General features: G+C 35.1%; 1 protein-coding gene across 2 annotated transcripts in view; it reads right to left on the bottom strand.

Moving 5' to 3' along the window:
* Positions 1–18,848, bottom strand: part of GOLM2 (golgi membrane protein 2) — a 99,870-nt gene that overhangs the window by 47,753 nt on the left and 33,269 nt on the right. For both annotated transcript variants that reach the window (XM_069105925.1, XM_069105926.1), the window contains exons 3-6: positions 11,749–11,851; positions 7,255–7,345; positions 3,889–4,033; positions 3,272–3,352 (exon numbers count right to left, since the gene is read on the bottom strand). In XM_069105925.1, coding sequence (XP_068962026.1) covers positions 3,272–3,352; positions 3,889–4,033; positions 7,255–7,345; positions 11,749–11,851 — 420 coding nt within the window. The remainder of the gene's footprint in view (positions 1–3,271; positions 3,353–3,888; positions 4,034–7,254; positions 7,346–11,748; positions 11,852–18,848) is intronic.

The raw sequence follows: 18,848 nt of genomic DNA, 5'->3' as shown, positions 1-18,848 counted from the left end.
TCCAAAGGGCTCATGATGGAAAAGGCTATCCATATCCAGAGAAAGAATTATGGAGTCTGAATGCAGATTGAAGCAAACTATTTGCTCTCTCTCTTTCATTTTGCTTTGTTTCTTCTTCCTTGTTATTCATTCCATTGGTTATAATTCTTCTTTACAACTTGACTAATGTTTAATGTGAAGGTATCTGGAGAACCTATATTGGATTGCATGCTGCCATGGGGGAGACAGAGGGGAAAAAGAGGAGGGGAGAAAATTTAGAACTCAAAACCTTGAATGTTGTAAACAAATAGTAAATAATTTTTTTTTGTCTTTTTGGAGGGGGGAAGGCAGGGCAACTAGGGTTAAGTGACTTGCCCAAGGTCACACAGCTAGTAAGTGTTAAGTATCTGAGCCAGGATTTGAACTTAGGTCCTCCTGACTCTGGGGCTGGTGCTCTCTATTCACTGTACCACCTAGCTGCCCCAGTAAATAAATTTTTAAAAAATGTGCACCAAAAAAAATCAAAGGAACAGACTTTATTTCTGCATCCTTTATACAAAAGATGAAAAAAAAGGCAGTCTATAGCAGAGGGCATGGGGAGCTCAAATGGTTGCCACAGTAAAAACGGGATGTAAATTATAGTTTTCAAACACCCAGCTAAAGTTATCAAACAGGAGATACAGAAATTAAGACTTCTACTCAAATAGTATAAAATAAAAACCAATAAAGAATTAGTTGGCTGGAAAACTGATGGTGAAGGAAAATAATGCTTTTAAATGGGTCTCGCATATAAATGTGATTATATTAAAGTAGGGGTTCTTATCTTCTTTTGTGTCATGGACCCCTTTGGTAATCTGGTAAAGATGATGTACTCCTCAGAATAATATTTTTAAGTACACAAAATAAAATATATAGAATTACAAGAGGAACTAATTATATTGAAGTAAACATGTAATTCTTTTCCCATCTAAGTTCATGGACTCCTTGAAATCTATCCATGGAGAGGTTCATAGACCCTGGGTCAAGAACCTTTGCATTAAAGTATGATCATATCACTATATAACTACTGTTCCTTCGCCATGAAACAATAAGAGGACACAAGGAAGCCACAAGGATTACAGCAAAGCCTTCTAGCTAACCAGGAATGTAAGGAAATCAAATTAAGGCTGCCATTCTCATTAACTCTGATTTGCTAATCACAATGAATCTATACAATGAAGAGGAGATTCTGGAATCATGCTTGGACTAAACACTCAGAGATAGTGCATTTGCACTGAGCCTAGAAGGGTGTTATTTAAAGAAGGGAAATCATAAAAAGAGGTACAGATGTGGGAAAGCACTAGAATCATTCAGGTAACAGTGATTAGTTCATTTCATCTGAAGCAAAGATTATATGAAAGGAGAAAAGGTTGTAACCAGATACTTGGGAGCTTTGAATACCAGGCTAAGGACTTTGGATTTCAGGTTGGTAAAGCAACAGATAATCTACTCAAAGGTTTTTAAGATGACATGATAAAACCTTAAGAAAGTAAAACTGGTAAATAAGTATTGGATATGATTACAGAAGTGAAAGACTATAGATAAGGAAACCAGTTAGGCTAAAACAGGTAGTAATAAGGATTGAACTGGATGAGTGACAGAAGGAATGGATATGAGAATCCTGACTTTATCACTATATCATAGCACAATACAGTAATTGTTCATAAATTATATCCCTGAAACATCAAGAAAAAGTTAATTTCTGTATATTCTTTTTACTAAGGTAGAAAAGTATGTTATTAGATTTTTAAAAATATTAAATAATGGTGTAAGTTCAGGAATTTAAAGAAATAACCCTTGGTTGTCTAGGAAATCAAACCACATTTCCAGACTACACTGGATAATTGTTGTTACTGTATTATTACCGTTAATAAAATGAAAAAAGTATTTTCATATTATTACAGAAACATATTATCTTCCAGTCAAACTAGACTTGTTCTTATCCTACTCCTTCCCTATTACCAAATCTGTATCTTTTTAAATATATACCACATCAATCAAGCAAGTACTTATTAAACATCTACTACATGATATCATATATGTATATATCTTTGATCATGCTGTCCTTCATGTTAAAACATACTCCTTTCTCAACTCCACAAAGTAAAATAAAATTTCTCCATCTTTCTTTTAGATGCAGGTGCCATATACTCCATGAAGCTTTCCCTCAAACTCCTAGCTAAAAGTGAATTCAATTTCTCACAGTACTGTGACCAGACCTCTTATCTTTTTTTTTTTCATTTTTCAAATGCTTTATTAACTTCTGGTTTACATCATTAATTTCCACCAAATTTTGAGTTACAAATTTTCTCCCCGTTTTTCCCCTACTCACTGCCCCAAAATAGCAGTCCCATAGGATATCCCCTCCTCCAATCTGCTCTCTCCCATATTTTCTCACATACACCTTTCGACTTTTCCAGTAGGGCATGGTGGATCTCTATGCCCCAGTGCCTGTATATTTTATTTCCCAATTACATGTAAAATAGTATTAATAATAGTGTGTGTGTGTGTGTGTGTGTGTATTTAAACATTTGATTTTAAAACTTTGAATTAAAGATTCATTCCCTTCCTCTCTTGTCACCCACCCTTACTGGGAAGATAAGCAGTTCAGTATAGGTTGTACATGTGTAGCTAATGCAAAACAATAACATAGCAGATATATTATAAAAGACTGACTATATTTCCCTCCCTCCTATCCCACCTCCCACTTGTTCTATTCTCTACTTTGATAACGTCCCTTTTGAAAAGTGGATGCTTCCAACTTCCCTTCCCCCCAGCCTGCCCTTCCTTCCATCATCCCCTCTCTGGTCCCCTTCCCCCCTACTCTCCTGTAGGGTAAGATACCCTATTTAGTGTGTATTTCATTCCCTCCCCGAGCCAAATTCAATGAGAATAAGGTTGACCCATTCCCTTTTGCCTTCCTATTCTTCCCCTCCATTGTAACCATTTTCCCTTGCCCAGACCTCTATCTTACACTTAATCATATTTTGCCTTACATTAGTGACTTGTGCATATGTCTTATCTCCTCTACTACACTATAAGCTCCTTGAGGACAGGGTATACATCTTATTTTATCTTTATATCCTCAACATAAACATAGTATATTTTACATAGAAGGTACTTATATTTGATGAATAGTATTTATGCTGTCTGTCTCAAATTTGTGACTCTATAAGTTCCACCACCAAATAAAAAAGCAGAATCACTATAAAAAGTTCATCTGTTAAAAACATGTCTTCTTATTATTACTTACAGGTAGGAAGATCATCAGCTTTTGCAAGGTCATTCTCTTCTATTCCAGGCATGCCTGCATCACCAGCTCGTTTAATTTGTTCTGCCCAAGAAATGACAAAAATATATTTCTGTATTTTGCCAAAGTAAATTAAAAATGTGTGAGGGGAAAGCAACATTCTTCATCTAATGAACAATTTTTATCTACTTGTATTCTGGATCATCACTCTCTGAAACAAGAAAAGCTCTAAATCCTAGATCCATTTACTTTTTTCCATCTATTAATCAAAGAAATATTTACATTTTTATAACTTAGGGGGAGGAAAAGGATACGATTTTGACATAATACTGAAAACTTTACAGGCAGAGTGGCATACTGGACAAAATAAAGCTATGAAGTCAGAACCATCTGGGTCCAAGTTCTACCCCTGACATAAACTAGTTATATCACCACTGGTAACATATGTGTGTATATGTACAATGCATATACATATTTCCATGCAAACATACCTACACACACACACACACACAACTGATCACCTGAAACTGATCTGAGATAATTAAACTAACTTTATAAATTTGAAGGGAAGACTTACAAACAGGAAGAAAAAAAATGCTATTGATATATTTTTAAAATACCTTTCCCATGTGGAACATGATTGCTTGAGGGTTTCTCATTCTTATCTGCAGCATTCTCAACTTCACCTGGAATATTTTTGGGTACGTCCTGATCTTTTGTATCCAATTCAATTACATTATTCTGCTGAGTCTTTAGGGCTTCTTGCTGTTCAAAAATATAGATTTGGCAAAAGGAAATATTTTTCAATTCAAAATATTACATACTTGTTTACTTCTTATACATCCAGAAACAACCTTTCATATATATGTATATACATATATACACACAAATATATATGTATATACATACATATACACACATATATACGTATATACCAACTTTTCAACTCTCTATATAAGAAAGTGTTACATAGGATATATTGTTTTATATTGGATGGGACAGGGAGTCACAAAAGCTGTGTTCAAACCCTGGCTTTGACATCTGTATGACTACAAAGAAATCAAAGAACTACTTAGACTGTTTCCTCATCTGTAAAATGTATACATGTTGGGTATGTGGGGGAGGGAGGAGGAAAAGAATAATACTTAAACTACCGTCTGCTTAGGACTGTGAGGAAAATATTCTGTAAACTTTAAAGCATATAGGTGAATTATTGTTATTGTTTAGTAATAGGAAGTCACAAAAGAATAACAAAGTTATGTTTTAAAGCTTCCAATTACAATAAATAGCCTAAAATTTTAGGCTTACCTAATTATCCAATTAAATATGTTAATGAGAAAAATATATTTACCTGCATTATTTTTGTAAAAAAAATGTTCTTTTAATATATGTCACATTGCTGGAATAAAAAAGTAATGATAAAAGAAACATTCTCTGTCACTCTTAATAGATGCTAGAACAATGAGCACAGCTGTTCACCTACCATTATGATCTATAGTATCACTTTGTGTTTTTGACAATAGTATCTAGCAAATTTCCCAGGAAATTCTAACCTTGCATATATGTATATTTAGAGAGAGAAAGATGTATATGCACATATATACACTTTGTTACTTAGTGATTTCCTATTACAATGCAACTTAAAATCACACTAAGACTTTTGAGGCACATTATATATATGTATCTCCTTTCCTTATCTATATCTACAGATGCTATTATCTGGAGATAGGGTACATTAAGGTACAAAACATTTTCAGACAAAATGCTTTGCTTGGATTATAACCTGTTATACTTCTCATAATACAATTATAAATTTTTTGAAGTACTTTCTTTTTCTTTCATTGTCTACTCAAATAGGTTTAAACATACAGAGCAATCAAACTTCATTAATAATTTTCCTTACAGGAGGCAAAATTATTATTATTATTTTTTTGCTGTTTGGAGGGCAATTGGGGTTAAGTAACTTGCCCAAGGATACATGGCTAGTATTTTTGTGTGGTTGTTAAGTGTCTGAGGCCGGAACCAAACTCAGGTCCTCCCGACTTTGGGGCCGGTGCTCTTACTCACTGCGCCACCTAGCCACCCCTCAAAATTATTTTTAATAAAAGGATGCTACCTTCTATGCTAAAGCCTTTTGCCAGACAGAGGATGATTTTATGGCAATAGAATTTCAGACAAGCTTGACACTGTCACCCTAAAGAGCAGTTTGACAAGTTTTGTAGTTTGTTTCCACAAGATAAATCTACTGTAGGTAGGAATCTATTTTAATATACATATTATTATAAAGTATAATTCTATGTAATGGGACCATTTCTAGGTTCCAGTTTTCTACTCATAACAACCTATTCATTGCTTTCTTAATGAAAACATTATAATAAAGATAAATTTCATTCAGTTTTTTTCTACTCAAAAAAATCATAAACAAATAGACATGTCAGATATGCCTGTCTACTAACAATCAGTATATTAACAAAGATGTTCCCTAAATACACGAAGAATTCTGATGCCTCACTGTGGCATGGTCAGAACCTGGGCTATGCTAACACAGCACAATCTCTGGCAGGTTACACCAAGCTGGAAGGGTTTTGGGTGAGGTACTATACCAGCTAATTTGAGGGAGGTTTATCAACAGGCTGACTACAGGAAGATGAAACTTTTGGTCATAGTAATTCTTCAAACTTATCAACCAGGCTATAGGTGAAGAACTGGGATCTGCACAGGTGGAAGGAATATTTGCCCTGATAAAATCCAGATTCATTATTAATAAAAAGTCTCATTATTGTATGATTGGTGCTGAATATTTTTTGGCTACAGAAACTCATGAAACTGTCTACCAAGATATCAAATGTATTGGATCTACACTGATGGAGTAAGATCATACATGGATGGAAATCAAAGATCCTTCTAGTACTGAAAAACATCAACTATCAAAATATATATTGGTCTTCAGGTAAAGTATTTACGTATAATACTGGTGTCAGAATATAAAATATTAAATATTCCCAATAAAATGTAACATTTCCTGCTCCTCCTCACCCTTGCCCCAATACTGCACTGGTAACTATGAAGTGCATGGAGAGGAAAGAGAGCTTATTTATTTCTAAGCATCCTTGCCTGGGGAATCAGGAATTGCTGGTAAGAAGATTGGTGACTATAATGAATCTTTAAAATGAAAAGGATGGACTACATGACCTCTAAGATTGCTTTCATATTTAAAATTCTATGATTCTAATTTCCTATCTTGTGATTAGATTATTACCTTGACAAAGATTCAATGTCAAGGTAGGATACTTTTGCACTAGGTAGAAAGTGTTTTAATATGATAAATTGTCTATTCTCTGCAAAACCCTTAAAAAAATGCTCATCAGGTATTGGAGGTCAACCTCTAGAGGTGAACAATTGTGCAACAAAATATCCTGGTACCCAAGATTTTGCTATATTCAGCTAATGTTGAGCCAAATCAATCATTCAAACAACATGCAACTCAACAAGCATTTATTAAACACTTTGCTATGTGTAAGACACTGATTTAAGGCATTGGGATACTTCAACAAACAACTAAGGAATGGAAGAGAGGAGGGGAAGTTTTTCAAATGCCCGATCCCTAACTCTAACCTTACCATCCTCTTTCCCCAAATTAACCAAAACTGCTTCTAGTAGTTTTTGCTTAATTCTAAAATAATATAAGTCTGATGATTATTAAATACTGAACTATTCCTCAATTTTTTAAAAAAAATTGGCTCATATTCAGCAGAACATTATTCAGCATATATAACCTGACAAATATATCAAAGAAAAATATTTTTTAAAACTTAAAAGGAAATTTAAGCTAACAGTGAATTTAAAACCTTCAGACAACTGTAGCCATGTAAACATTCAATCTACCTGGCAATTTAAAGTGTCACTATAATATTGATATCTGAATTTCCCAAGTTTTAAACAAAATGACATACTTCAATAAGAGAAAATACTTAGAAATGATTTACCTTTTGTTCTTGCAAAAACTGATCTGCTAACTTTTTAATATTTTCTTCATGTTGTGCTCTTAGTTCCTTGATCTGTTGCCCACACTGAAAACTAAAATGGAAACAATCATTCTTTCTTGTTACACTGACTTCCTCTCCAAGTTGCCTAGAAGTGGGCACATTTGAAAAGGTGTGTATGGTTCAGCATGGCAACAGAAATGCAGAAAGCTGGTTGTCAGTAAAAGTATCATTTAACAAGTGACCAAAAAAGCAGACTTTAGAAAGAGGGAAGTGTTCAGTATTTACTATTAATTTTGTACTGCACACAATTTCTACAACTAACCTCATCATGAGAGAAAAAGATGCCAGCAAAAGAGACAAAATTACTACCACCATGAACCAGGAAAGGATGGGAACCACTAGCAAGAGATTTAATAAGGATTTTCAGGAGGTGTTTGTCTAAGAGTTAGTATATGCTTTCATTTTTAGCAGCCTGGTTATCTGGAAAAAAGTTCAAATTTAAACAGAAGAATGGAGAGGAGGAAGGATGAAGAAGAAGAATGACTAGGGGGGGTAATATGAAGGGAAAATAAAATTGTTTTTATAGTGGCCTATCATCTAATGAGAAAATTCTTGCCTTTGTGGACTTGAGTCTGTAGGTATATGTAGGGGCAAGAAGTCACAAGGTAGGAGCTTAACAAGGTGGTTTTATTCTACTTTGCCTTCAACCACTGCTTTCCCCTTCTCTTATTACCTTACATGTTAGTTTTATGTACTAAAAAAAGGCATTTTTCCTTTTCTGTCTTTACCTTTGGTCCTCCACAAAGTCCTACTCCAATGCTTCATCTTGGCACAGGGATAACTCTGGGCTCTCCAATGTTTGCTAGCAGAATGCAAGCACTAGTAGGTTCCACAACAGTGTTAAAGCTATTAGTATGGCAGCGGCATCTGACTCTTTGTTTTCTGAGGACCAGTCTATCTAAATCTACATCCTTATTACCCAAGGGCTGGTCATTTTGTGATGAATTCCTAGGCCATGGACAACCCACAAAATAAAAGAAAAAAACAAAATGGCCTACATGGCACTCTTCTATTTCTAAAATGATAATGACAAAGCAGCAAAAAGGAGGACAGAGGATTCAACTGTCCAAAAACATTAATTTAACTGCTGTTATAAAATGTGAGATCCTTGTCTAGTGACTAACATGTGAATACATAACTAAAGGAAATAAAACATACCAATCTTGATATTCTTACTAGAAGTAAAACTAATACTAATCAATCAAATAAATTTGTTAAATATATTTATTAAACACCTACTATATGCCAAGGACTGTGCTAGCTGCTAGAGATGAAAATGAAGCAGTTCCTGCCCTCAAGAAACTTAAAATGAGGAGATAAAAGAAACTACAACTAAATGGGAAAAAATGGCTCTCCTTGGAAAGATGAGTCAGTAAAGTGGGTTTTATCCTATGTTCAAGGGCAACAGGAACCATCATTTCATGGGACATTTGATCACCTTGTATTACAATGTTCACAATGAGCATTTGCAAAAAGATTATAAAGATAATTGCAACTTACACACCAATATCTGCTTCAGAGGATGAAGTAGAGAAGTCCTCTAAGAATTAGACAAAAGCTTCCAAATTTAATCAACATATACTTTAATACAAAAGTGTGTATTGAGGACATGAAAAATTTGTTGAAAAGATGGTTCATGAGTAAATAAGGGAGGCTAAAGGCTCATAAGCTATATAAAAGTTCCATGCCTTTATCTCATGAATATATTTTTCAAACAAAATCAGGAGTCACTGAGCAAGGGAAATGACAGATAATACCATAAAAATAGAAGTTGATTATATTCTGATAGAATATGATTGGTTACTAATGTGGGAGGCACTTCTTAATGAGCTATCTGTATATAGTCAGGAAGTAAACTTATAAGGGCAAAGATAAAAAAAATCAATACTTAATTAGAAGAATAAAAATGAGAAGACATAATATATAAGTGAATCAACTCCAACCTGATCTATTTAAGCAAATTATGAGCAACAGAAAATAGGAAATGAATTTAAAAAACCAAATAGGTATCAATACACATTATCATTACTACCTAAAGAAGTTTAACTGTTATAAATCAACTCTCCCAAAAGGAGATCAGAAGAGCCTAAAACTACCCCAGTCAGCACAAAAATCTATCTCCTTGCATCTCAAAGTAATATGGCAGCCAAGGGCAACTTGGCTCATTTGTAACCTCTTATGGAAGAAGATAGTAGAAGATTATGAACAGCATCATCCCATAAAACCTCAAGGAGAAGTGTAAGAAACGAAAGTTTGCAGAAAGCTTGGCAAGAGATTCAAGTATGCCAGATAATCTCAGGAGCATCTATGAATGAAACTGGAAAGAAGATACCAAATAGACAAAAACTGGGGAAAAAAATCATTAAAAAATTCTAAAATAATTTCCTCCATCAATGACAAGAAATTATCATATTTGTACACTAACATTACATTCCTGGTGTAATAAAATAAGGAAACAATTAAATGGCTCTAGCCTTTTCTGATCTCCCTAAATGCTAAAGCCTTTACTCTATTGGTTATCTCCAATTCCTATCTTGTTTATGTATAGTTATTTGCATGTTGTCACCTCCATAAACAGTAAGCTCCTTGAGAGTAGTAATTGTCTTTTGTCTTTTGTCTTTCTTTGTATCTCCAGGACTTAGATTATAGTCTGGCACATAGAAAGTACTTTAAAAATGCATACTGACTAAAGAAAAAAAGATGGAAAGAACAGCTATATTAGATCAAGTATATACAAAAGAGGTCTATGTGGAGGCAACACAAATTTGAAGTTGTAGAAGAATCAGTTCTCAAGCTATCTGAAAGAGGGAAGGATGCTAAACACTTGGTGGAAAAAGCATAGAATTTATTATCTTTACAGAAAGGTGACTGATTAAAATATCAATAACTGCGCTGCATATATGCCCACATTCTCTTTTCTACAAAAGTATTATAGGGGCAGCTAGGTGGCTCAGTAAACAGAGCACCAGCCCTGGAGTCAGGAGGACCTAAGTTCAAGTCCGGCCTCAGACACTTGACACACTTACTAGCTGTGTGACCTTGAGTAAGTCACTTAACCCCAATGGCCTTCCCCCCTCCACTCCCAAAAAAGAAAAAGTAACTATTATGAAATTAATTCATATATACACAGAAGGTATTCTGGAACAAACATATAAAAAGTACTCTATAAATGACATATAGCAAGCCACATTTTTATAGAAAAACCAATGACTGAAAGGTATAGAAAACATAAGATCCTACTATAAATGTTTTCTTCCAAAAAGATGTCTCTCATCCATATATCAAAATCATACAATACACTTTGGAAGTTGTAACAATGAAAAATATCTTTGTCCAATAACACTACTGTTATTAATATGAAGAAAGATATAAAATAAGACACATATGTTTTCCCAAAAGTATAACTGTCATGGAAGATGTCCAGTGCATAGTACAAGTGGAAGTGAGGTCCTCCATATATTTCTATTTGCAGATGGCATTGTACTAATTCCATCAAGTCCTAGAATATAAACAGCTTTTAAATGGGATTTATAACCATTAAAAAGAACTTAATCTAACTATCCACAGAGGAAAAACTAAGTGAATAAAAGATTTCTTTTGTCCATAGTATAAAATTTAGCTGGAAAGATAGCTTATAGGGCTATGAGAGCCTACAGAGCTATAAAAAAGTAGCTTTGGCTTATGAAATAATATTGTATCTGATGAATTAAAGTTGCAAGTCACTCAAAGGTCAATGGAAAGGTGTATAGTGGATATGAATAGTCTGGAGCTCAAAATCAAAGATCTGTGTAGGAGAAATGGTGTAAAGGACACCATCAGAGAGATAAATGGCTGAAAAAGAAGTGGGCTGGTCAGGTAATGAGAGTGAGGGACAGCCTTCAGGATCCAAAGGTCACCATGTAATGTCACAGATTCTATAAGAGGGCTATTAACACTTGGGGGTAAACACCCTGTAGAAGATTTAAAGGAAGATATGAATGAGTCACATTGGATGACTCTTGTGGATGGATTGAGATCTGCACCACTGAAGGAAATACTCACATTTAGGAGATCACTGATCCAAAAGTAAATTTTTACCAACTCCTATTTGTTAGGCATGCTAATGGTTTTTTTCTGACACATAAAGATATACCTGCTGTCTTTTCTGAAGGATTTAGCATCTAAAGGATTCTGTTAGAATTCCTGGGCTTGTAATACAAGTTATTAAGACATAGATCCTATGTGCTCAGTAAGAGCAACTACTCTGATTTCCAATGTGCTAGAATGGAAACATGTCAAATATGGATTCCCAAAGGACAAACAAAGCCAATAAAAGGAGAGATCTGAAAGAAATAGGTAGAAAAGTAGAAGAAAGAAGAGAATAGAAACTAAAAAGGGGAGTGTATTTAGTTTTCTAAATTAAGACATGTAGATAAATACTTCTGACCATCTTACCTTTCATACTCTAACCTCTTCCCAAAGTAAGTATTGTTCTTCTTGTAATCGTGAAGTTGATCCTCTTGTCGAAGGAATTCTTGACGAAGCTCAGCAAGTTGCTCTAACCCAAAAATAAATAAATAATAAAAAGGAAAGTTCACTTTCTCTGATTCTTGCTACTGAAAAATTCAAGTAAATTGTAAGCAGGCTTTCAAAATAAAAATTACTGCACATTTCCCAATTAACCTATCCATAATCTTAAGGGTGATAAATAATATCATTAGCATAGTACTCCAATTCTTATGTATAAATGGATAATGAAATTTATTTTAAACTTGTGTGGCTTAGCAGTGTTTACTCATACCAAAAATAATGAAGTCACATCTTCTTCTCATACTATGTAGATCAAAAAATGCAAGTGAAAGTATAGTACAAATAGTTTCACTTTCTTCACAAATTCAATCTGTGATTTCAGCAGCAGCTAGGTGGAAGAGTAGAGATTATAAAACCAGGAGTCTGAAAGATCTGAGTTTAAATCCTACCACATACATTACTAGTTGTATAATCTTGGACATGGTATTTAACCTCTTCCAGAATAATTTTCCTCTTTTATGCAATCAGGATAACAATAGCAACAACCTCACAGGGTTGTTGTGATGATCCAATGAGGTAACATATATAAAATGCTACATAATTATATGTAGCTAACATGTAACTACATGTTTGCTATTGTTTTCAATATTATTATCATGGATACTCCCCCTCCATTCATCAGCAACACCTCTACACTCTGTTGATTGTCTTTGAGAGTTATGTTGTGGAAAAAAAAAAACCTCATTAGCATGCAGCCAACCTATCTTCTACAGAACTCTTGTCTATCCTTTAAATCTCAATTCAAATGCCACCTCTTCTAAAAAGACTTCCATCATCTTGATAGTTAGTAATGATTTTCTCTTTTCGACTTCACAAAGCACTTTGTTTTGCACATCTCTAATTCACTTATCACATATGGACTATAGTTATTTTGTTTGTGTTTTGACCACTAGCATATTATAAACTCCACCAGGGCAGTACATATTTTATCTAAATTCTCCACCTTCCCTCTGAGCTCTGCACAGAAGAGGCAATTAAATGTTTATGATTTAATTTTATTCATAGAAATAGTATGATCTAACAATATAAACCATCTTTTTAAAAAATTAAATTATTTATTTTTAGTTTTCAACATTTACTTACATAAGTTTTAAATTTTCTCCCCCTCCCCCCAAGATGGCTTGCAATCTGATGTGGGCTCTACACATATATTCCTTTTAAACACATTTTCACATTAGTCATGTTGCATAGAAGAATTATAATGAATGTGAAAAACCACGAGAAAAAAAAAACAAAATAAAACAAAACAAAACAAAAATATTCTGCTTCATTGTGCATTCCAACTCCATAGTTCTTTCTCTGGATGTGTCTGGCATTTTCCATCATGTGTCCTTTAGAATTGTTATTAGGTCCTTGTATTTCTGAGAAGGGCTCAGTCTATCAAAATCAGTCCTCACACACTGTGGCTATTACTGTGTATGATGTTCTCCTGGTTCTACTTCCCTCATTCAGCATCAGTTCATATAAGTCTTTCCAGGTTTCTCTGAAGTCTGCCTGTTAATTTCTTCTAGCACAAATAGTATTCCATTACATTCATATACCACAACTTGTTTAGCCATTTGCCAATTGATGGACATCCCATTGATTTCCATTTCTTAGTCACCACAAAAAGAGCTGCTATGAATATTTTTGTACATGTGGGTCCTTTTCCCATTTTTATGATCTCTTTGGGATACAGTCCTAGAAGTGGTATTTATAAACCATCTTAAACACCCTTCGGTGGTGTCTACTGTTATGGACATTGTTCCCCTGGTCTCCTGATAAAGGAATTTAAGTACAGTGTTGGAAAAGAGTAATTATCTCTATTATTTTATCAGACAACATATGATAGCAGTGGTGAAACAAGAGAAAAATTCCTTATATTTTTCTCAGGGTGTAAAATGACAACCACGTTCCATGAATGAACAGTGAGCACACATGCCTGACATTAAGATGTTTTGTTTGTGAATTAGAGAAGTTTCTTTACTTGAAAGTTGCATCTTACATAGGAATAAAGCTAACAACAAACTAAAAATTAAATAATAAATTTAATTAGGCATATTTAACAAAATGCCTAATTGTCATGGTGTTATCTGCTAACAAAACATAAATGAGAATGTGATAGTTCACACAGAATAACTAATTAGGATAAGGATAACTTTTACACAGCAATAACTAAACTTAAGCTTTTTCTCTTTCCAGTTTTATTTTCAGGTATCTCTAGTGAGATCATTTTTGTGATTGTTTGCTTTTTAAATTATATTTAATTTTTTTTAATCAGCAAAAATCCACCTTTTTCTTTCACACTACAATCTCACCTTCCCTGCTGAGAACAAAAGAAAAAAAAAGCCTTTTTGTAAACATATGCAGTCAAGAAAAACAAATTTATGCATTGGCCATGTCCAAAAAATCCAAGTCTGATTTTGGATTCTAAGTCTTTCACTTCTCTGTCATGAGAAAAGTAGGATGTTTCAGCATCAGTACTCTGGAATTATGGCTGATCATTGCACTCATCAGAATTCTTAAGTCTTATAAAGTTGTTTGTCTTTACCATATTGTTGTCATTGTATAAATTGTTCTCCTGTTTCTGTTCACCTCATTCTGCCTCAGTTCTTACAAGTCTTTCCAGGTTTCCCTGAAACTGTGCTCTTTATCATTTCTTAGAGCACAATAGTATTCCATTACATTTATACACCTTAACTAGTTCAGTCATTCCCCAACCTGAAGCACACACTCAAATTCCTATTCTTTACTATCACATAAAAAAGCTGCTATAAATATTTTCGGATATCCTTATTTAGAGTTTGTTTTGCTTAGGCCACTTTCTTCTTTAATCTGCGCTCTCCTTCCTTCTCTCCTATTTCCCTAATGAATGAAATGTATACATGTACTCAACTCTGTGTTTATATGTATATTCTTTCCTCTTTGACCAGCTGAGATGAATGTCAACTGCTCTTTTCTTCCCTCTCTCTCCTTCATTGAATGTTAGAGATGTGTACATGTATATCTTGATTATGTGAAATAAATTTCCCTAACCTTCCTTTCCCTCTCCCTCACTGTATTTCCTTTTCTCTCTATTTCTATCCCTTTCTTAAGATAATCAAGAAGATATAACAGCACCACTTTAGGACTTCTGTCTAATTAGACTCTTTCTATGACCTTGGATGATGAGAAGGGCTAGAGAAGACACATTATCATCTACCCATATTTGAATGTATACAGTTTATACATGTTTAGTCTTTTATGATTGTTTACTTGTGATTATCTTTTTATGTTTATCTTAACTCATTTATTTGAACTTCAAAGTTTCTCTGTAGCTCTGGTCTTTTCATGAGGAATGCTTGGAAGTCTTCTATTTTGTTAAAGATCATTTTTCCCCTGTAGCATTATACTAAGTTTTGCTGGGTAAACTATTAACGGATGTAAGTCTTTCCCTTCTGGAATGTAATATTCTAAACTCTCCACTCCTTTATACTGGTAGCTGCTAAATCATGTATGATCCTGACTGTGACTCCTTAGTACCTGAATTCTTTCTTTCTTGCTAGTATTTTTCTTTGGCCTAGAAGTTCTGGATTTTGCTATACTGTTCCTGGGAGTTTTCATTTGGGATTTCTATCAGGAGATGATCAGTGGATTCATTCTATTTCTACTTTGCTTTCTCATTCTAAGAGAGATAGGTGGCATTCTATTAAGATTTCTTGAAACAGAATGTCTAGGGTCAATTTTTTTAATGGACATGTCTGTAAGGTAGTTCAGTGATTCTCAGTTTTTTTTCTCCTTGATCAATTTTTCCAGGTCAATTGTTTTTGTTATAAGATGCCTTACACTTTCACCAATTTTCTTCAATCTTTTGGCTTTGTTTTAATATTTCTTCTTGTCTCGTGGAGTCACTGGCTTCTATTTGGTCCAATCTAATTTTCTTTTGTTTTAAAATAAATTTTATCATTTTATTATTTTTAACATTCATTAAAAAAAACTTTTTAGTTGGGGAATCTAGGTGGCACAGTGAATACAGCACAAGCCCTGGAGTCAGGAGGACCTGAGTTCAAATCTGGCCTCAGACACTTAATACTTACTAGCTGTGTGACCTTGGGCAAGTCACTTAAACCCCAATCGCCCTGCCTTTTCCTCGTTCAAAAAGACCAACCCCCCCAAAAAAACCTTTTTTAGTTCCACGTTTTTTTTTATCTCCCTCATGTTGCTCCCTATTGATAGTGAAAGCTATTTGGGGGCGGAGTCAAGATGGTGGAGTAGAAACAGGACTTCCATGTGGCTCCAGTTTATACCTCCTCCAATTCATGTAAAAAATGACTCTAGACAAACTTTGGAGCTACAGAACCCACAAAATGACAGAGAGAAGTTAACCTGCCACTGAAGACAGTCCAACAGGCTGGCAGGAAGGGGCCAACGCAGCGCTCTGGGAGCCGAGCCCAGCCTCATGTGAGCCCGAGGTTTTAGCCTCAGGGCAGCTACAACCAGCCACTGGCTAGAGTGACTTCAGATCTCCAGAAGATGTGGCAGTTTCCAGAATTATCAACACATATATGCTAAGGACAAAGTGAGAGGTCAGAGCAATGTGGACTTTGGGATCCAGTAGTTTGGGAGTGTGGGCTGGCCTTTATCCCCTGGAGGGAAAAGGCACAGAGGCGCCGCGGCCATGCAGTTGCCATCACGTGGTGGCTTCAGCTCCTGGCTTGCAGACTGTAAGGGGACCAAGCGACCAGTCTGAGGAGTAATTGCTCTTGCTTTAACCTGCTTGGATCTGGATTGCAGTCTAGGGTGATGGTCCTGGGGTGTGTGGCCAGCTTGCCATAACATGTAGAGGCTCAGAGAGGGCACCCAACAAACAGCTCCAGCAGCTGCAAAAACCCCAGTGACTGGGACAAAGCTCCCCTGTCTGGTAGCAGAGTCCTACTGTGGCAAAAAGCTCAAAAGTCAAGTAATTGAGTGGCAACATGAGCAAACAAAGGAAGCAAAGCAAGTAGAGCAATCCAACTTTACACTCCCGATTTTGGTGACAAAAAGGATCAAAACATGGAACAGGAGGAAGAGAGCAAAGTCAGAACTCCTGCACCAAAAGCTTCCAAGAAAAATATGAGCTGGTTACAGGCCATGAAGGACCTTAAGAAGGATTTTGAAAACCAAATAAGAGAAGTAGAGGAAAAATTGGGAAGAGAAATGAGAAAAATGCAAGAAAATTATGAGAGTCAACAACCTGACTGAAGAAAATAACACCTTAAAAAATAGACTAACTCAAATGGCAAAAGAGGCTCAAAAAAGGAATGAGGAGAAGAATGCCTTAAAAAGCCGAATTTTCTAGATGGAAAAAGAATCTCAAAAGCTCACTGAAGAGAATCATTCCTTCAGAATTAGAATGGAGCAAATGGAAGCTAGTGACTTTATGAGAAATCAAGATACTATTAAACAGATCCAAACAAATGAAAAAAATAGAAGGCAATATGAAATATCTCATTGGGAAAACCACTGACCTAGAAAATAGATCCAGGAGAGATGATTTAAAAATTATTGGACTACGTGAAGTCCATGTTAAAAAAAAAGAACCTAGAAATCATCCTTCAAGAAATTCTCAAGGAAAATTGCCCTGATGTTTTAGAACCAGACAGCAAAATAGAGGTTGAAAGAATCCACCAATCAGCTCCTGAAAAAGATCCCCAAAAGAAAACTTCTAAGAATACTATAGCCAGATTCTGGAATTCCCAGATTAAGGAGAAATTATTATAAGCAGCCAGGAAGAAACAATTTGACTATTGTGGAAACACAATCAGGATAACTCAGGATCTGGCACCTTCTACACTGAGGGATCAAAGGGCTTAGAATATGATATTCCAGAGGTCAAAGGAGCTGGGATTAAAACCAAGAATCACCTACCCAGCAAAACTGAGTATCATGTTTCAGGGGAAAATATGGTCATTCAATGGAATAGAGGACTTTCAAGCATTCTTGATGACAAACCAGAGTTGAATAGAAAATTTGACATTCAGATACAAGAAGCAAGAGAAGCATGAGAAGGTAAACAGGGAAAAGAAATCAAAAGGAACTTAACAAAGTTGAGCTATTTATATTCCTACATGGAAAAACAATAATTGTAACTTATGAAACTTTTCTCAGTATGAGAATAGTTGAAGGGAATAGAAATATATATATATATATATATATATATATATATACACACACACACACATATTTCTATTCCCTTCAACTATATCATATATGTGTGTGTATAGGAGGGTATATGGGCATATAAATACATATGTGAATGTGTATATATATATATATATATATATATATGTGTACAGGTATACATAGATAGAGGGCACAGGACCAATTTAATAGGAATGGATGATACTTAAAAGGTGAAATTAAGAGTTGAGAGAGGAATATAATGATAGGAGATGGGGAGAGACAGAATAGGGGTAAACTGTCTCATATAGAAGAGGCAAGGGAAAATGGTCACAATGGAGGGGAAGAACAGGAAGCCAAAGGGAATGGGTCAATCTTATTCTCATTGAATTCGGCTTAGGAAGGGCATGACATACATACTAAACAGGGTATCTCGCCCTACAGAGAGTAGGGGGGAATGGGGTGAAAGGGGGGATAATGGAAGGGATGGCAGGTTGGGGCGGGGGGAAGGAAGTTGGAAGCACCCACTTTTGAAAAGGGACAGGATCAAAGTAGAGAATAGAACAAGTGGGAAGTGGGATAGGATGGAGGGAATCTAGTCAGTCTTTCACAATATATATGCAATGGAAATGTTTTGCATAGCTACACATGTACAACCTATATTGAATTGCTTATCTTCCCAGTAAGGGTGGGTGATATATATTAAGATTATTTTACATGTAACTGGCAAATAAGATATATAGGCGCTAGGGCATAGAGATCCACCATGCCCTATTGGAAAATTGGAGGGAAGATGGGGGAAGATATGGGAGAGAGCAGATTGGAGGAGGGGATATCCAGTGGGA

This window comes from Petaurus breviceps, unplaced genomic scaffold (assembly GCF_028583685.1).
Source record: "Petaurus breviceps papuanus isolate PSGF00001 unplaced genomic scaffold, PetGlider_PUasm1.0 77, whole genome shotgun sequence".
Taxonomy (NCBI): Eukaryota; Metazoa; Chordata; class Mammalia; order Diprotodontia; family Petauridae; genus Petaurus; species Petaurus breviceps.
This window is presented reverse-complemented; position numbering and strand designations above follow the sequence as displayed.